This window comes from Apium graveolens, chromosome 11, assembly GCF_009905375.1.
Source record: "Apium graveolens cultivar Ventura chromosome 11, ASM990537v1, whole genome shotgun sequence".
NCBI lineage: Eukaryota > Viridiplantae > Streptophyta > Magnoliopsida > Apiales > Apiaceae > Apium > Apium graveolens.
The window spans coordinates 9,180,861-9,199,679 of record NC_133657.1 but is presented as its reverse complement, the minus strand read 5'-3'; the positions used below and the strand labels follow the sequence as shown (position 1 = coordinate 9,199,679).

Genomic DNA, 18,819 nt, shown 5'->3' with positions numbered 1-18,819 from the left:
TATTGTGTTTAATTTTATTTTTATTTTATTATGATATTTATACATTATTGGGACTAATCTTTTTTTGGTAATAGCATGTCTTGTCTTTGAATTTTTTGAACAACCATTTAATTTACAAACCAGAAGTTTTATGAATATAATTAAACAAGATTGAGTTCAAGACATCAAAAATATTTTTTTATAAAATAAAAGTGACTTCAAATGGTGAATATTTGGTATTATGTATTATAATTTATTTAAAATTATATTTCGTTTACACATATTCACAGACAAGTCGAGGCCTTTCGAGATTCTTTCGAATGAAGGAAATGTGACGTATATCATATCTTCCATTGACCGTGCTTTTATATATTTGATTTGGTTATGTTTCAAATGATGAAATTTTCTATTTTTTTCTAAAAACAAGGTATTTTGATTAAAAAAATTGAATAAATGGTATTTTTTTATAAAAAAAATTCGTAAAAAATTAGTGTAATCAATTAAAACGAAAGTCCATAAAGCAGAAAGGCACGTGTTGACCCATCCTGCGTGTATACAATACAAGAACACACACCAAAAAAACTCGTAATCAAGCACGTCGGCACACACGCAAAACCTACCCCCAAAATCAAATCTCTAATCCCATCGTCATTCAAAACCCAAACCAACCCAACCCTTCTAGATTCCTCTGAATCTATCTATCCTCCCTATATATACACATACCCTCTCCATCTTATTTCTTTTCTAGGTTAATTAATTAATTAATTTAAAGAACACAAGCACAAGATGATTCAGTTGTTGTTCACGTTGATGTTGTCCGAAATGGCTTCCATCATGTTACTCTTATTCAGAAACCCACTTCGAAAGCTTCTGATCATGGGTATTGATCGTGCTAAACGAGGAAGGGCCCCACTTGTTGTTAAATCTGTAGCCGCCACACTGTTTGTTATAATGATGTACTATGTTTATGCTGTTAGAGACATTCAGACACGTCCTCTTGAATCTCTTAATCCCACTGATCAGATTCTCCTCGCTAATTATATGCTCCAAGCTTCTCTCATGGGTAACTTTTTTTTTTTTTTATCTCTATTTTTTTTGTGAATTGTTTGTGCATTTTAGTTTTTCTATTCTTTTGTCTAATTTAGGATTTTTCTATGGAAATCGCTATTTTTTGTCAGACTGATGATCATTGTATGTTACGAGTTTAGGTGTAATCATTCTTCCTTTGTGAGCATCGGTTCCGGAAGTAAATAGTTATGCAATTGAATGTGGACAACAACAATATGAGCTACTGTGAAGTTTAGATTTTTCCATATGTATGTAGTATAACAATTTAAAACCAAGAGTCTAATAAGACACCTGAATTGGCATCCTACACATCACCGCTTAATTTGTTATTAGGACCAAACATTTTTCATCCGCTAGGACATGTTTACTATAACTGACCAATGTACTATTGTAATAAAGTTAAAAATTGATTATATCATATGTTTATATGTGTTTATAATCTCCGTGCTCCAGAGTTGATGCCTGTCTGGTGAGTATAACTGAATCCAGTTTTGAATGAATTTATATGTGTTTTACTTGAGAACAAAGCTTGTTGGTACATGACACTTGAAAAAGCATGGTGCATTGTCTTCTCTTTACTTCGATTTCTGTTAATCAAGAAGTATAATCTCCTTCAAATTAGGGCGTGCCTCTTACTTGGGTCCATAGAATCAAGGATGAAGATCTAAATAAAATAAGCTGAGAGAAGCATATAGATATCATATTATTCCAAGTAGAGTGTACATACCACATAGTAGATTGTCTGCAAAAATTCAGTTTATACACTAGCTAAACAGCTTATCGAGCTAGTAAAATAACAGGGCTTAATCCTTTGTGATGGTTATGTACCAATGTTAGGTGAGAATCACCCCTGCTAATATTTTAGGGCGGCTTAAAATTATTTTTCACTTCAAGTTCCCACTAACCTAGTGTAATCTTCTTATCGGAGGAAATGATGGAAAGATTATGTGTTTTCAATTATTGTATAAGCTATAAATATTCTTAATAACCTCAGCTAATATTTGAAGAGCCGCATATTTCTTGAGATGAAGATTTGGACCAATATTGGTGTAGCGGGCTTAAAATAAAATTAGGACATCTTATGACACATTAAAATAGTAAGGATTATGAACGCATCTCTTAAATTCCCCAATAGTAAAATGATCTTTATTTTTTTAAATTCACATTGTTTTTTTTTGGTCAAATATTTTACCTGGGAAGCTCTGTGCATCAGTAATCTGTTACTGGTCGACAAAATTAGTCCTCTGAGTGTCAACCGAAAATTTTCCTTTTGGCATGTTTTCTGAATGCTGTTATATTGTACAAGATATACCAATTATCTATTGGTCATTTATTGAATTATAAATTGAACACAGCTTATAGTTTAATATACTTCTATGCCTATTTATATGGGTGGAGAAACAAAGATTAATTTATTGAGTTTGACTAATTTGTGTTTGCACATTGATTTGGAATTTTTTGTACATGCAGGATTCTCGCTATTTTTATCTTTTATGATAGATAAACTACACCATTATATAAGGGAACTTCGCCTGCTTAGAAAAACCATGGAAACTGCAAAGAAACAAAATCGTAGTTTCGAGGATAACAAGAGTGGTGTAGAGGAAGTGAAAGGTTTAGGTGAAGAGATTTCTACTTTGAGGGCAAAGATCAAAGAGCTAGAATTGGAATGTGCCTCGAAAGACAAAGAGGTAAAATCTGCTGAATCCAGTTTAGGGGCTCTCAAAAGTCAGTCTGAAGGTTTTCTCCAAGAACATTGTCGGTTGCAGGAAGAGAACCAAAGCTTTCGAAATCAGTTGCAGTCTATTGTTGAAGGTTCATCACATTCTGATGGGAAGAACATGTGACTTAAGTAATACCCGGTGTCAAAAAGTGGAGTTCTCTATATCAATGTTACCAATCTTTGGAGTTCTCTATATCAATTTTACCAATCCTTAGATTTTGTTATGTGGGACCACCTGTAATTCGTACCGGAGAGATATGACTAGCTTTACAGTAAGAAAATGTATTTGAGTGCAAAAATAGTAGCGGAGGAAACATCATAGCCTTCCCTGAGTTTGTCAATATTAAAGTGACGGAAAACCGATAAGGTATTATTTGTGTGTTCAGCTTTATGTTGCCAATTTACTTCCGGTTCCTTTTTATCAGGTTATTTGCTTTGTTTATCAATATGAGTAGTTTACTGATTTGAGTCAGTTGCTTCATGTTTTATCAAAGAATAAGAGATTTCCCAAGGGCTAATATACCACATTTTAGGAAGATGCATTTTTAAAGTTTCTGGTGTGAAATTGTTTCTGGTATTTGGCCTTTTTTATTCTCTGACATGGTATTTTTTGTTCCTCTCCTAGTTAAATTCGTAGTATTTGATCCATTTTTACTCTAAATATACAGGTAACTGTATATACCATTTATATGTATAGTTGATAGAAGTAGAGATGTTAAAAAATCCGAAACCCGAAAACCAATCCGTTCCGGAAAAAAGCATGATCCGGAAAAAAGCCCGGCCCAGTTCGGCCGGGCCTGCGGGCCTTAAATGGGCATAGAAAGCTCATAAATTAGATGAAAACAATTGAGGGTAGCATATACAAGCATGTTGGTTAGACATTCTCTAAACTAACATGTACTACTTTGACAGTTACTCTAACCAATGATATGGCAATCCCATTTTTTGTCCTCTACCCTTGACAGTCTATTATATATCACCTCAATTCACAACTAAAAACATCAAACAATTACCATTTGCATCTCAATTCATTCCTTGCATACTAATAGCATCATAAACCTATTGACAATGACCACCAAACTCTGTTTGCCATTGCTTTTACTCATTTTCATATGTTCACATTCTGAAGCTTCTAAGCTTAGAACTACCACCATGACCTTATACTTCCAAGACTGGTCGGCGGGGCCCAACGCCACTGTGATCCCTATCACGGGCCTCCCCGGCCGCCTTTGGTCCTTCTTCAGCTTCGGAAGCATATTCTGCACTGACGATCCCATCACTGAAGGACTAGATAAGGCATCCCGTGAAATTGCCAGGGCACAAGGCATATATGTGACTTCTGCATTAGATGGTTCCAACACTCATGTTTTGATATCAATTGTCTTTACCAACAGTAAATTCAACGGTAGTACATTAGAAGTGCAAGGAGCTAGCCGACAGATTGATAACGTTAGAGAAGTCTCGGTAGTTGCAGGTACAGGGAAATTCAGATATGCAAGAGGATATGCGACATTTGAGACTGTTTATTTGGACATGTCACTTGCATACTCAGTTATTCAGTGTAATGTTACTATCAAGCATTACTAGTGTAGTACTTGGCTTTCTGTAATAAACTTATGAACCTGGGAATGTAGTTATTTGTGACCTGATGATGAGTATTGAGTGTCGGAAGACGAAATCTCTTTACGTATCTCTTTTCAAGGCTGACTAAATTTCCAAGTACTATGTAGTCTATTGTAGGTTGGAATGCACAAGTCACTAATCTCTGAGGTGCCGACACATTTTTACTCAGCGTCACCGACTAATGTATACCGAATACAGTTGCATTCGAATACATATGTGATACTTTTTAACGTCGTAGCAAAGTTCAGTTTAGGATTCGAAAGACAGATTTTAAATTTGGTGGCTACTTCGATGAGGAGATTAAAATCCGATTATTAAGAACAAAATTGAATTTACACTTGAATCCTTTTTTTTTACCATACTACTCCTGCAACTATCATTCTTACCTAAGATATTAAATATCTAATACACTAACATCTCCTAGTCCCCAACAATACAACTTTCCAGCTCAATTTCATCACCAACCATAGCTGTTATTTGACCCACAAACTCCTTTGTCTTCATCTCCATCATTATTTCCTCTCATTGTGATCCAAGTTTCCTCCCATGTCCACTGTGCCACTCTTGAATTTGTCGACAGGCGTCCGATTCTGTTATCAGGACATGAATTTAAACACCTTGTTTGGACGAAAAATCCTGATTCTTCTTCGATTGAATTCCAGACCCCTTGATCAAGAATGCTAGTTGGAGAGTTTGTGTCGAATTCTTGATTCTGTTTTCTGCCTAAGCTGGAATTTTCGAGAAACGGGTGCTTTAGAAGTTGTTCAACCGTCCACCGCTCATTTGAATTTCTCTTGAAGCACTTGCTAAGAAAATCTACTGCTTGTTGAGACAGAGATTCTGGAAATTCAGGCGATTTTCCAGAATATGCAATTTTGTAAAGTATCGACATTGAGTCACTAATATTAGGCCACGGGGATCTCCCGGTGGCCATTTCAATGATTGTACAGCCAAGTGCCCAGATATCAGCTGGAAACCCCTGCTCTTGGCCTCGCGCCACTTCTGGTGCCATGAACATTGGCGTGCCACATATTGTCGCTGCTACAGTCGGATTAACCAACTTAGCGCAACCTAAATCAGCAAGTTTAGCACCCGTTTCGCCTATTAAAATATTCGCGCCTTTTATGTCACAATGTGCAATGCCACCTGAATGAAGGTACTGCAGGCCTTGTAAAATTTCGTATGTGTAACACTTGATCGTCTTCTCGTCTAGCTTGCCACCTTTCATCCGAATCACATCACCAAGCGTGCCAGCTGCAATATACTCCATTTTAAGATTATACATAAGCTTATTATTCTCATTAGTAATGTCACGCCCCTTGTAGCTCACAATATAAGGACTTGCTAAATTGCACAAAAAACTCTGTTCTCTTTGCAACAACTCTGACTGAGATAATTCCACCGACTTCACCGCGAAAATGTCGTTACAACCGCAAGAAGTAGCCATCGAGACGGTGGCCGAAGATCCACGGCCAATAGTCCGGCCTCTTTTCCACTCCATTTTTCTGTATTACAAGAAACCTGCAGTGAACAGAACTTGTTTTTGAATGTTTGATGTCATAGTAGTTGGTTAGGGTGAAAAGTATATATAAGTGGGCATGTAAAACAAATTGGTGCCATTGGTTGGTTGGGTAGGCAATGTATAGGTGGCCACTCAATGTGCTTTTTCACTTATGTTAGGAGACGTGGCAATATGTGGTTGGGGAGTTGGAATTTAGGGGAGGGACTGCTTGGCAAAATGAGAAATGGACATGTGGTTATATAAAAGTTATTGAGTGTACATTTTCTAGATTTTTAGTTTGGTAAAAATAAGTTGGATATTCAAGATTGGATTGTTTCAATATTTATTGAATAATCTTATTTTTGTGTAGGAATGCCAAGGTAAGGATAATGTAAGAATCTGTTTAGGATACTGAAGTAAGTTTTATTATTTATTTGAGGAGCATGTCTTCAACCTCACAATATTGTTTAATTTGTTAATATTCCTTCTTTTGGCTGATAATGCAATTTTGCATTCATTTATGCTGTATTTTGTTGCACTTAATAAAATTGTAGAGAAACATAATTTACATTATTCCAATAAAATAAACATTTATTCATTGTTTTAATTTATTCGTAACTATCAATTTTCTAAAAAAAATCAAGTAATTTTGAAATTTGAACGGTATTTTTTTTAAAAAAAATGTTATCATTTATTTGGCGTAAGTCCGAGGTTCTAGGTTTTGTATATAATAGATCACATGTTTGTCGCCGTTATTTGTATAAAAATATATCCTAATTACGAAGATATAGTTAAAGAAACTAATGTTAATGTTTATGTCGGTAAGCCAAAAACAAAAGTGTGATGATTAACAGTTAACAGGGTCCAAGGCACTAAATATGTGATCCGGGTTCCAGAAGGAGAAAGTAAGTAGTGACCAAATCTGTTAAACAACTGTAGGAGTATCTCTTTATTTGTTTACTTAAGTTATAATTTTTGGGGTTGGGGTAATTTAATTAGCGTAACATTACGGTTCGAAAAGCAATGATACAAATGCCGACAGTCAACACAAAATCAAAGCAGGATCAAACACCAAGTTTGTCAAGTAAAGCATGGCCCGGAGAGATGTAACCAACAAGCTGTGAGTTGTAACTACAATGATAGACAGAATAACAGATCCATAAATATGCCATTTTTCACACTCTTTCTCCCATTCATGTTAGCTTGAATGTTAGACGCACGTAATCCTTACATTTTAGTCTGCCGTGTAAAAAGGACATGTAATGCATGTCTATAGGGCTTTTGTCTGTTTTCTAGCATACAAGAATATATATGCAGAGGCGGATCTCTGGAGCCAAGAATCATCCTACCCTTTTAAATTTTTAGTTTAGTTAAATATGTATATTCAAATTATATAAAAATAAAAATGACCCTCCTTAATATTTGCAAAAACTTCTTGATGTCAAAAATCTTTTCATTGGGTCAACATTTATAAGTGAAAATTATACATTTTTTGTTTAAAAATATTATGAGTTACAGATGAAAGTAGAATTGAGGAATAGATTACAAAAAAAGATATGAATATATATTGAACGAGTATTTCTAGTTAAACCACTTTAACAACATTAATTTTAATTTTAATATAATTATATTGAAGTTAATATGAAGTTCATTTCTTGCCTATTATGTCTTAATCCCCGTAATTCTTTATCAATTTTTGATTAAAATTCTATCCTTCGGAATTTAATGAAATACGTCTTCTAATCATTTGAAGATCAGCTTTTTAACTATATAGTTGACACAAAAACCAAAGTTGAATTTCAAAATTTGAATAGTATTCTTGACCTCGCTCAAAAGATGGTTGAAAAATATAAAGATAAGGGTGTAATTCGGTACGGATGAGCCGGGTTTAATTGAGTCGAGCCGGCTCGTTTAGTTTAAACGAGTCTAAACCTCTGCCCGAACCGACTCGTTAATTTTCACGAGTCAAGTCGAGCTGGCTCATTTAACTAAACGAGTCGGTTTGAACGAGCCGGGTGAGTCAACTCGTATAATTTTACACTAAATCGAGGCTAAAACGCTACCCGAATTCGGCTCGTTTAATTTTACAAGTCGAGCCCAGTAAAACTAGTTCGAGCCGGGTGAGCTCGCGAGTTCGCCCTGATCGTATTATAACCTTACACAAAGTTATTGATATTCTGGGGTTTATATGTAGGTAAAATTGTCGATTATTATAACGGTTGCAATTGTAACAATTAAGAGAGAATTTTCAGCCGAAAATATTCTCAATAATCTAATATATAAGATCGTATTTTTGAATTTTTTTTCGAGCCAAGCTCGAGCTTATTTTGAGCCGAACATGCCAAATACTCGACTTGAACTTGTTAAAAAAAAATCTGATTACCCTTATATTCGAAACTGAATCAGACACCGTCTATACATATATTTCATTACTTACTTTATCTTCCTCTTAGGGAGTGAAAATAAAAATAACATAAACTAAAATACAATCTCTTTGTAAATAAAAATCAAGCAAAACCTTTCATTCCTTGCAGAGAAACAAACAAAAAGTTATCTTCAATTATTGTCTTTTTTGTACGAACTAAGTGAAAAGCTCATTATAATTAAGCGCGAGCAAACCTCCCGACTGTCAATTAATTGTGAAATAAAAAATACGTTAAAATAATAGTCAGTATATTTTCACATCACTTAACCCATAAAATATCTAAATTGTTTAATGTAAGAAGTATGACAATTACATCTCGAGTAATTCAACTTATAATAGTTGTGAAACTAGTAGCATTATAATTGATTTTTACATAAATGTCATCAGATAGCACAATATTCAATATTATCGGTTTTTAACTAATATTAGAGTAATAAACAGGGACTGAGCCAGAAATGAGAGGGTGCGGGGGCGAATTGTTTTTTGGGTGTAACTAATATATTTTTATAATTGATAATATATTAAATAAATTAATAGAAGCTATTTTAAAAAATTTTAATATACAAATATACTTGAATTCACGTAAACGAATTCATAATTATTGTAAATATCATTAATTTTAGTACCATATTTATAAAATTTATATATTTTTGAGGGGACGAAATTTAGAAATAACGATAATTTAATACTAAATATATTAATATATAATTTTTTCCGTAAATTTTAATATTAATTTCATGATTATACCGGGGTTTGAGATGATGGCCGCACCTGCCTGCCACCCCTAACCTCTGTAACAAATACATCTAAGATATGAATAATTTTTATTGTTAAATATTAGCTCTTGCGATATTCACTCGCGCCATCTTGTTTTTACGGGAGTATTATAACCCATCATAGAAAAACATCAAAATATATCACACTAATATATCAAAAAGATGATTAGTAACAATCTTGTAATAACAAGGACCTCAACGAAACCTAAAAAAATTAGAACTCAGTTGGACAAAACGTATGTAAATGAATATTAATTCATAAAAATGCTGTCGAAGAGGATCTATGACGCGTGGTTTGCAAGGTAGCAAATGATCACGAGAAGATAAAGTCACGTGTCGTATTCGGGGCCTTTCCGTTTCACGTAACAAACTTTCTTTAATCATTTGCATCTTCATTGGAGCAATATCGATGCTTAATAATTTCCACATGCTTAACATAAACTCATACCAACTTCTGCATCGCACGTACGCTCTCCTTTCTTTCTTTATTTATTGGGTGGACAACGGACACCTGGATGGGCAGTTGACCAAGTACAATATTAGACTTTAGAAATTTTGCTGGCAAGCCGTGGTTACAGATCTCGCAAATCAAAAATTATTAGGTTGAAATAACAATTTTTGCTTTATAACACAATTTTTGGTAAAATAGATAATTTACTGATAATTTATTGATAATGTAATTAATCGATTAAATATTTTTGACCAATTCCGATTTCTATGACATAATCCGCATGTATTACAAATTTTCTTTTGAAGGAAAAAAAATCTCATTTTCACACTGCCATTTCGTATACTTAAAAATATATCCCTCCGTTCCTTTTAATTGTTTACATTTTTTAGAGAGTGTCCGACACGCATTTTAAGGAGCATATAAAGTATAGTTCTGTAATTTTTTTTTATAATTTTGTTTTTCTGAATAAAAATTAAAACATTCAACTTTTATTCAGAAAATAAAAATTGTAAAAATAAGTTATATAACTATACTTTTTATACACCTTAAAATACGTGTCGGACACTTGCTAAGAAATTTAAACAATTGGAAGGGACGAGGGAGTATTACTCTATAATCTAATGTTTTTTTAAACAATTCTCAAATTGGAATTCAAGAGATTGTGAAAAGATGAATGATATTTTTTTGGGGGAGGATTTTACATATTTTGTGCGCCAATCTTCAGTTTAAATCTCATTATTGAAATAAGAAAGAATGAAGAAAATTAAATAAATGATGAGCTTTTATGTTCCCTGTTCAACATTTCTAGTGGATAACTAAAAACATCAAATCTTCAACTCTCCTTTATCTAAAAGCTCCAAATGCTAACTTAACTTCTGCCAAAATTGCTAGTAGCTAGCGTAGTGTTGTTGCTAATAGTTATACTCCATTGTTGTTGCTGGTGGTTGACTGTGTAGCATTGACATTGTTGCTAGCATTTCCATTTGGATGAGATCCTCCACCAATAATAGATGAGATGGCAGCAGCTAGAGCTGCAGTAAAATTTGGATCAGTTGTAAGTGCATTCACCGTGTCGGTCAAAGAGTGGTCCAGCTGAGGTGCCTGCTGGCCTAATTGCGACGTACCAGCTTCCATATCCTGAGACAGTTGCAGGCCAGAGAATTTTGATTGATTATATAATGCATGACCAAATATCTGAGGAAGGAGAGCAGCTGGCGAGATGCCTGCCATTGGATTTTGTTGCGTATTGTTGAAGGGGAGCTGGAACTGGTTTTGTGGCTTTTGGAGTTGCAAGGGGTTTGGATTTTGTGTTAAGTCTAGAGTTACTGTTGGAAATGGTGCAGAAGCGGATATAGTGGCCATGCTACTAGAACAAGGGAGGAGAGTTCTGGCAAGTACATTTGGATTCATCATACCATCTGCACTTGGCATTGACCCGGAAAGTAGCATTCGTGCTGCTGATGATGTTGTCGATGCCATTGCCATGGCAGCTGGAGGTAGAGGGTGGTTGTGATTTCCTTCGTATGTTGTAATGAGGATGCTCCTGTCTTCAGCACATCTTTGTACCTAATTGCATAAATAGCTCTAATATCCATTTACGAATGATTCTGCATGTTTGTAAATATTGCTAGTGTATGGAAGTGCAACATATATTAGTGTGATCTTTCAAAATTTAATATGACTGAGCATATATAGATAACAAATCAAGGCTACCTGCTTCCTAACTGGGCATCCTGCAGCCATGGTACATCTATAATATGCTCGAGGGCATGGATTTCCTTTGGCAATTTTTTGCCCGTATTTTCTCCATTGACAACCATCTGTCATCTGACATCAAGCCAATTTACATTATATATTGTGATGAAGGGTGTCCTATATATGGACAAACTCTACTTCGGTATCATCATTCAATTGAATTTAATTACCTAAACTTACCATTGGTGCTTCGGATCGTGCTCTAACTGACACTCTAGCTTTTCTTATCGTTGCCTCTGTGGCTTCATCGACACTTTTTGTAGGATTTAGCCTAGAAACTTTGTTACCTCCCATCCAAACGTTGTGTGATCCTGGATCCGCATCATCTTCTTTAGATAAATGGTCCATGTTACTAGGATCACCGCCCTCAGGGGAAGAAGCATGATCTGTCTCAGTACTAATCTGACTTCCTAGCCCCAGATTGATAAATTGTCTAGGTACCATACTAGTACTACTATTTTGCCTTGTTAGGTCAGCTTTGATGTTAGCGCGCTGATCACTGAATTGGTCTAGTTCGTGATCGTCAGCTGCTTTCTGACCTTGCTGTTGCGTAATTGTGACTAGATGCATTTGAAGAGTGTTGTAATTGTTTGTAACTTGATTCAGCAAGTCTTTCAGTCGACGATTCTCGATGTTGGTACGTTCCAAATCTGACTGAAGTGCAGCTAGCTACAACAAAATCAACAATCTTATGTTGCAGTATTAACATATATGAGTCCTTTAATGACAAGATCATCACATTGATAGTAAAGTACCTCATTTTTGGATCTTTTATCTTCGGAATTGGGTGATATTCCATCATCAACTACCGAATGATCACTACATGTATTCGTCGTGAGGAGATGCAAACCAGTCTATTAAGAGATACATTCGTTAGGTAATCCATGAAGATTGTTATCGTAAATAATGTAATAATTTATAAAACGATCAAGTACAACAAATTTAGTGAAATTACATTGACGTTGGAATCCAAATCAGGGGGAGGAGAGAAGGCTCTGTGATTAGCAGCATCACTAGTGTTGTCTGTCACCTTAGACTGATCATGATCATGATCATCTTCTCTTTTATGCGCAAAAAAGTCCATCTCATCAGGCCTATTCTGTTCATGATCATCTGTTACGCGGTTAAGATTGACTGGAAAGTGAAAAGTTTCGGATGGTGGAGACGAGTCCATAAGCACTGTGGTAGTGGTGGTGAGGAAGATACTAATGCTCGTGGTACCGAAAACGAAAAACGAAACGAGGGAAGAATGTGAATAGAGATGATCAATGGTGAGTCCACTAATTAAGTTGAGGCATTGGACAAATTTATACCAAGAAGCAAACAAGTGATGGAATGAGAGAAAGGGGAGTCTTGAAACGGTAGTGCAATGGACTCGGCTAAGAATGTGGAGACTAAGGAGAAGAGAAGACCAAATACAAGGTGAGTGTTTAGTGTTTAGATTTGTTATTAAAAGAAATAAATCTGGATTTGGTATAATATTGCAGAAACTAAGGTCTGATCATTTCTCTTCCTCTTTTTTCTACTTGTTGTGGTCTATTTTACACTACGAGGTCTTCACTTTAACTTCGACGACTACGCCTTCCCTTGTCAATCTCTCCCTTCACTTTGACTCAAAGAAAATAACACAATTTTCTTTTACTTTTATATGCATGAATATATAGGAGAAGTTACAAAATAAATAGATTGCATGGTCAGTGCCCCGGTGTTGTAGTCATGCAGTTAGTTAGACCTAGAGCCGGCCAAACGAGCGGTTTGGCTCCGTACGCTATTCGACTCATAAAAGTTCGTCTAATTCGACTCGTAAACGACGAATAATTATTCGACTCGAATCGTATATACTAACGAACTGAGCACGAATATAATTTTCAGAAACCGCACTGGTCCGGAACCGGACCGGCCCGAACCGGCTAATTCATCAGTGAGCTAAGTACATAATAAAACGTTTTCGAGATATAATACATAAAAGCCTATGTTTTATCGCTAAACTAATGGTACATTCAATTGTTTTATATATAAAATATAAAGTGAACGCTGCTATTTAAGTTACATTAATAATATAGAATAAGGGAAATTATGCAGTACAACCGTAATATCTAATTAGACAACTTACCTAATATATATTTAACGTTCCTTATTCTCAAATTAATAATATATACAATCTCCTGTCCCGTGACCCGAAAATTACATTAAAATATTAATTTAGGGTGAATTATTAATTTATTGATTAATTAGTCCTGTGCGAAGCACGATTCGCATGAACCAATATTATAAATTCAAATTAGTATTTGTAAAAATTGAATCTCATAACCCATGCGAAATACGAACATATACAATATTAAATTAGTACTCGTAAAGAATTGAACCTAACGAGTATCTGACCTTTTTATTAATAAGCGAAATTATTTTTTATTACAGCAAAAAGTACCAAAATAACAAAATATCACATTTTGATATTCACCTGATAATTGTAATAACAAAATAGTTGTTTTCTCATTTTCAACAGCTCCTTCAACATCTGTTGCAGCCCTGCGAGAAACATGAGTTCCTTTCTCCATGCAGTCAACATATCTTTCATCTTGAAAGAGTAGATGAAGGTGCATCATCACTTTCCAGTGATGATAGCTGTCTTTATCCAGAAGTGAGATCTTCACTCCAACATCTTTTCTGCTCATGTTGCTAGATTGCTTGATCTTTAAACTCTTTGCGTGTTAAGAGATTGCTCTTATACCAATTGTTATTCCCTAACAATCTATCAACAAAATTACAGAAGGGGGTTAAATGGAATTCTGGTTACCTTTTTAAAATTTTGAAAATTTCTTACTAAATATATATAACTGTGTTTGAATATGCTTGAGTGTGGATAAACAATAATAGTATTCAGGAACACAAAGTAAATAAACGGGTGTTTAAAAACTTTCTGGTGGATTGATATTTCCACCAGAGATATATATATATATATAAATGTGAAGAAATCTCTGTGATGCAATTAGCACACAGCTGCTTACAAGTGTTTACAACTTAGAATTTAAGAGACTAAGAATACAACTTTCCTTACTTTATTGTTCTAAATTGAATGTAATGCTTAGAAATTAAATACTTGCTACTCTTGGTTTATATATCACCAAGTTACATGTGAAATAAGACAAAACATAAAATCTATCAGCTAGGCCCAATAACATGTTTCTTCATTTCTCTATCCAATGCAATCCAATTAGATAAATCATCTTTGAACGTCCCTATTTTGCATTAAAATGAAAATGCTTCACTTTCTTCTAAAATCTGCAATCAGGCTGCCACATTCTTTTTATATAATATCAACCCATGTGACTGGCAAGTCCCTTTAAACTGCAATTTGAGTTGATTATCCGTCGAGGCTTCATAAGAGTTATCCGTTGGGGCTTCATAGGAGTTATCCGTTGAAACTTGACTAGCTCATCCGTTGAAAGTATGCAGAATTATCCGTTGAGCTTTATAGGGTCATTTGTTGAAGCTTTGTTGATTAAAGTTGAAGTTGTTTCATAACAGTTGATACTCTTTCTTTTATACATAATTACAAGGCATCTTCTATATACAATTATCCCACCTATTTTGTATATTTTGCTAGTAGTCAACATGACTTAAAAATAACTAAAACTCCAAAATCTCCCAACTATTCTAATATACAGAATGTGTTACAAACTTATTTAATATAAGCTACTCTTTCAACGGATAAATAACGTGATCATCCGTTAAAAACTACAAATTAACATTTAACTTATCTACTTAGAGTATTTTGGTAAGTTATCATCAAGTCTACAATATATTCCTAACAATCCCCCAGCTATTCTAGTATACCTTTTGTTTTATAATAGTTAGTGTTCGCACCAATTGATTTTTATTTTCTATAAATTTTATCTTTTAATCTATACTTTTTATTAACAAGTGAACTATGTTTTACTTGAAAAATAAAAGTATCAAATTTATCAAATTTTTGTAAGAATTAGATAATTAGATAATTAATTTTAGATTTTATATTATTAAATTATAATTAAAACTAATTTGACTAATATTCTCAGTAGATTTTGTTGACTTTACATTCTAATAGTTACTGTCCATCTCATTACTAGCACGAATTAACTTATATTTTATTTAGATTTTGATTTAATAAGCAAAAACTGTTAAATCGAACCCTAAAATATAAAATACAGAAGTAACAAAATTCGGTACGTATACTAATTTTTTTTTTCCAACTGGGAAATAAACTTTATTAAATTAAATCATTTTTTGAGTACATGAATGATTTCTGGGTAAGCTTCATTCGCTTTTCAGATGCGGTCTGCTACAGAATAACTACAGCTAGCTAAAGCGTGAGCTAAGCTTTTCGCAGATTATTTAACAAACTTAATGATTACACCTTTGTCGTTCACAGTCTTCAATAAGTCTCTACACTCCTGGATTAAAGCACCAAAGTATGAATTCATCTCAACACTACTTCGAATTGCTTGGACTGCAACCAAGCAATCTGTTTCAACTATCACATTCTCCATTTGTTTAGTTTCAATCCAAATTAACGCTTCTCGAATTCCCCCGACCTCAGCATAATTTGGAGAAATGGTACCTTCTTTATAGCTCGATCGAGCCTCTACTAAATCTCCCTTATGATTTCTTGAAGCTAACGCATAGCTATAGAAATTAAAAGGAATGAAACTGCAACATCAGTATTTACCTGAGTCTGATTTTCTGTTGGTAAGGTCCATCACTCATCTCCATCATTCTGGTTTAATAATCCCCAAGAACGATCGAAAAGTTTGTCTTGATCTTCTTTCCATTGACTAAGAACCACTCTAGATAATTTTGCAGCTTCTTGCACCTCTAAACACTTCTGATTCCATATTAAATCGTTTCTGCACTTCCAAACATTCCAACAAAGCATGGATCCAATTTGTCATTTAGCTGCATTTCACTCATTGAATATATTTAGAGTTCATTCCTGAAACGAGTCGTATGAAGCATCATTAAGAGGAACACCTACTATCTCCCAGCATAATTTCGCAAAAGGGCACTCTAGGAAATATGGCTCGTAGTCTCTGCTTCCCTGTTACACAAAGAACAAAACACATTAACGTTAACTTGCTTTATAAGAAGCATGTCTTTTGTTGGTGTTGAATTTTTAACGCAGCGGGGTCATGGCAAAACACTTTTACACATACAAAATCCAAATAAAAGCATATAAATCGTGAATAAAAATTCGAGGGATCGAATCTAACCTTTAAAAATAATTCGGAGACAACGATCAGAGATCCTTAGCAGTTGCTCCTCAAGTGTGAAGTACTCCACCGGTATCCACCAAGAAAATGATGTTAAGGAGGAGGAAGGAGATGGAGAGAATTGGGTTTTCCAAACTTTTTTGGGTTTTCGGGTTTGATGTGGGTTCGAATAAAAATAGGGTCTATAATAGTGTATTTATAGGCAAAATTTTCAGCTGAAATTTTCTCATAAATAATATTATTATTATCCCATTTATTATTCTCATTAATAATTAAAACACCTTTTAATTATTAATCCTTTTTCTAAACACTTTAGAAATAATTATCTCTCTTGATTTAATTTCCAAAAATTAAATCCTTTAATTAATAATATTAAGAACTTTTCTTAATTAATTTATAATCAATTAAATCTCATTTAATCAATTATTAAATTTGCCAATTAATTATTTATTTCATAAATAAATAATTATTTAGCCATTATTAATTAATTCCTCCATCATTAAATCATTCTCTTTTTATGGTGTGACCCTGTAGGTTCAATATTAAGCCGGTAGTAGAAATAAATAATAATAAAACTATTTTATCATTATTTATATAAATTCTCTAATTTATTAAATATGATTAATTAATTAATCACATTTATTCTACATCGTGAAGGATACTTCTCAGCATATCGCGACTATCCGGATAAAATGAATTCACTGCTTAGAATACCAAGAACCTATTCAGTGAATAGTTACCGTACAATAAACTCATTCTACCCCAGTACCCTACAATGTCCCGATTAAATACAAGGCATGGATCTCGTGTCAAGCCTATCTAATTTAATCACTTGCTTACCATTTACTATGCGTAGTTCTATGCAAATTAGAAACTCCTTTCTAATTTTATTCACTCTGACCAGAGATTCCTGAACTAACATAAGTGGATCAGCCTTGAACATTCGCTTCCTTCACTGGAAGGGGTAGATCCTTTATTGATCATACACTATCTTCGTGTACAAATTCCTATACCCAGAAGAGCCCTAATAATTGTCCCTGGAGACTAAGAACTAAACCAAAGCATAGTTCAGTGTACACAAGATGACTATGATGACCTCAAGTCTAAGGATACTTGTACAACTATCACTATGTGAACAACTGCTGACACGTGAGTGAACTCCATCAGTTGTTCAGCTGTGCGAGTCATGTTCAGTGAACTTATTCTATAATAAGCACCTACATACTAGCTATAGTGTCACCACACAAATGTCTATGAGAACAGACATCCTTCATAATGAAGCACACATAGTATGTACCGATCTTTGCAGATTATTAATTACCAGTTAGTAATCCTATGACCAGGAACTATTTAAGTTTAGAGTTATCATCTTTTTAGGTCTCACTATTATGATCTCATCATAATCCATAAAAAGCTTTACTCTAAACTATGGTATATCTTATTTAAACACTTAAATAGATAAAGCCCGTAATAAAAACAAAACAAGTCTTTTATTAATATCAATGAAATCAAAACAGATTACATAAAGAGTTATTCCTAAATCCTAATTAATGATTGGACTCAGGACATATTCCTTTCAGTCTCCCACTTGTACTAAAGCCAATCACTCTGGTATCTAATACCCATCTTGACGATCAAAGTGACTTTCATAAAGCAGCTTTGTGAGTGGGTCTGCTATGTTGTTATGTGTGTCAACTCTAATTCAATACAATATAAGAAATGTTACCGCGCTCCCACTAACCCTTTTGTAGACGCATGGTTCATCTGCGTTTTTGATAAAATCAAACTCTTTGATTGTCTCATCAAAACGAATGTTCCATCTTCGAGAAGCTTGCTTTAAACCAGATATGGTTCGCAGTAGCTTACACACTAGGTTTTCATTTCCCTTGGAAAGAAAACCATCTGGCCATCTGCCAGATTTCATAGTCGTAGTAAGCAGCATTCGCAAGCAAAATCCGAACTAATTTTAACAGGGCTACAGGTAAAAGGTTTCATCAAAGTCAATCCATTGCCTTTGTTTGAATCCTTTTGCCAAAAGCCTGGCCTTAAAGGTCTCCACCTGGCCATCTGCTATAATCTATCTTTTGTATACCGTATACATAGATTCCATTCTGGATTTCATGGCACTATGCCATTTCTCCGAGTCAACACTACTCATAGCCTCATTATAGGTCACAGGGTCGTCATCATCAATGATCGACAACTCATTGTCATTCTCAATGACAAGACCATATTACCTCTCAGGTTGGCGAGACACTCTCCCTGACCT

General features: G+C 34.3%; 3 protein-coding genes and 1 pseudogene across 3 annotated transcripts; 2 read left to right on the top strand and 2 right to left on the bottom strand.

The window, feature by feature from the left end:
- The first annotated feature begins 532 nt into the window (after positions 1-532).
- On the top strand, positions 533-3,155 carry LOC141697406 (uncharacterized). The gene is made up of 2 exons (XM_074501770.1): positions 533-1,042; positions 2,518-3,155. The coding sequence occupies exons 1-2, from the start codon at positions 766-768 to the stop codon at positions 2,892-2,894; spliced, it is 654 nt and encodes a 217-aa protein (XP_074357871.1). The 5' UTR covers positions 533-765; the 3' UTR covers positions 2,895-3,155.
- A 683-nt stretch (positions 3,156-3,838) lies between these two features.
- Positions 3,839-4,357, top strand: LOC141695321 (dirigent protein 2-like). The gene has a single exon (XM_074499577.1). It carries the CDS (start codon positions 3,839-3,841, stop codon positions 4,355-4,357), a length of 519 nt encoding a protein of 172 aa, XP_074355678.1.
- A 314-nt stretch (positions 4,358-4,671) lies between these two features.
- On the bottom strand, positions 4,672-6,171 carry LOC141697902 (mitogen-activated protein kinase kinase kinase 18-like; annotated as a pseudogene).
- Positions 6,172-10,290: 4,119 nt separating this feature from the next.
- On the bottom strand, positions 10,291-12,725 carry LOC141697839 (WRKY transcription factor 6-like). Its single transcript, XM_074502395.1, has 5 exons — positions 12,257-12,725; positions 12,057-12,155; positions 11,482-11,970; positions 11,260-11,373; positions 10,291-11,112 (listed from the first exon to the last, which is right to left on the bottom strand). Exons 1-5 carry the CDS (start codon positions 12,473-12,475, stop codon positions 10,465-10,467), a joined length of 1,569 nt encoding a protein of 522 aa, XP_074358496.1. The 5' UTR covers positions 12,476-12,725; the 3' UTR covers positions 10,291-10,464.
- Between the last annotated feature and the right edge of the window lie 6,094 nt (positions 12,726-18,819).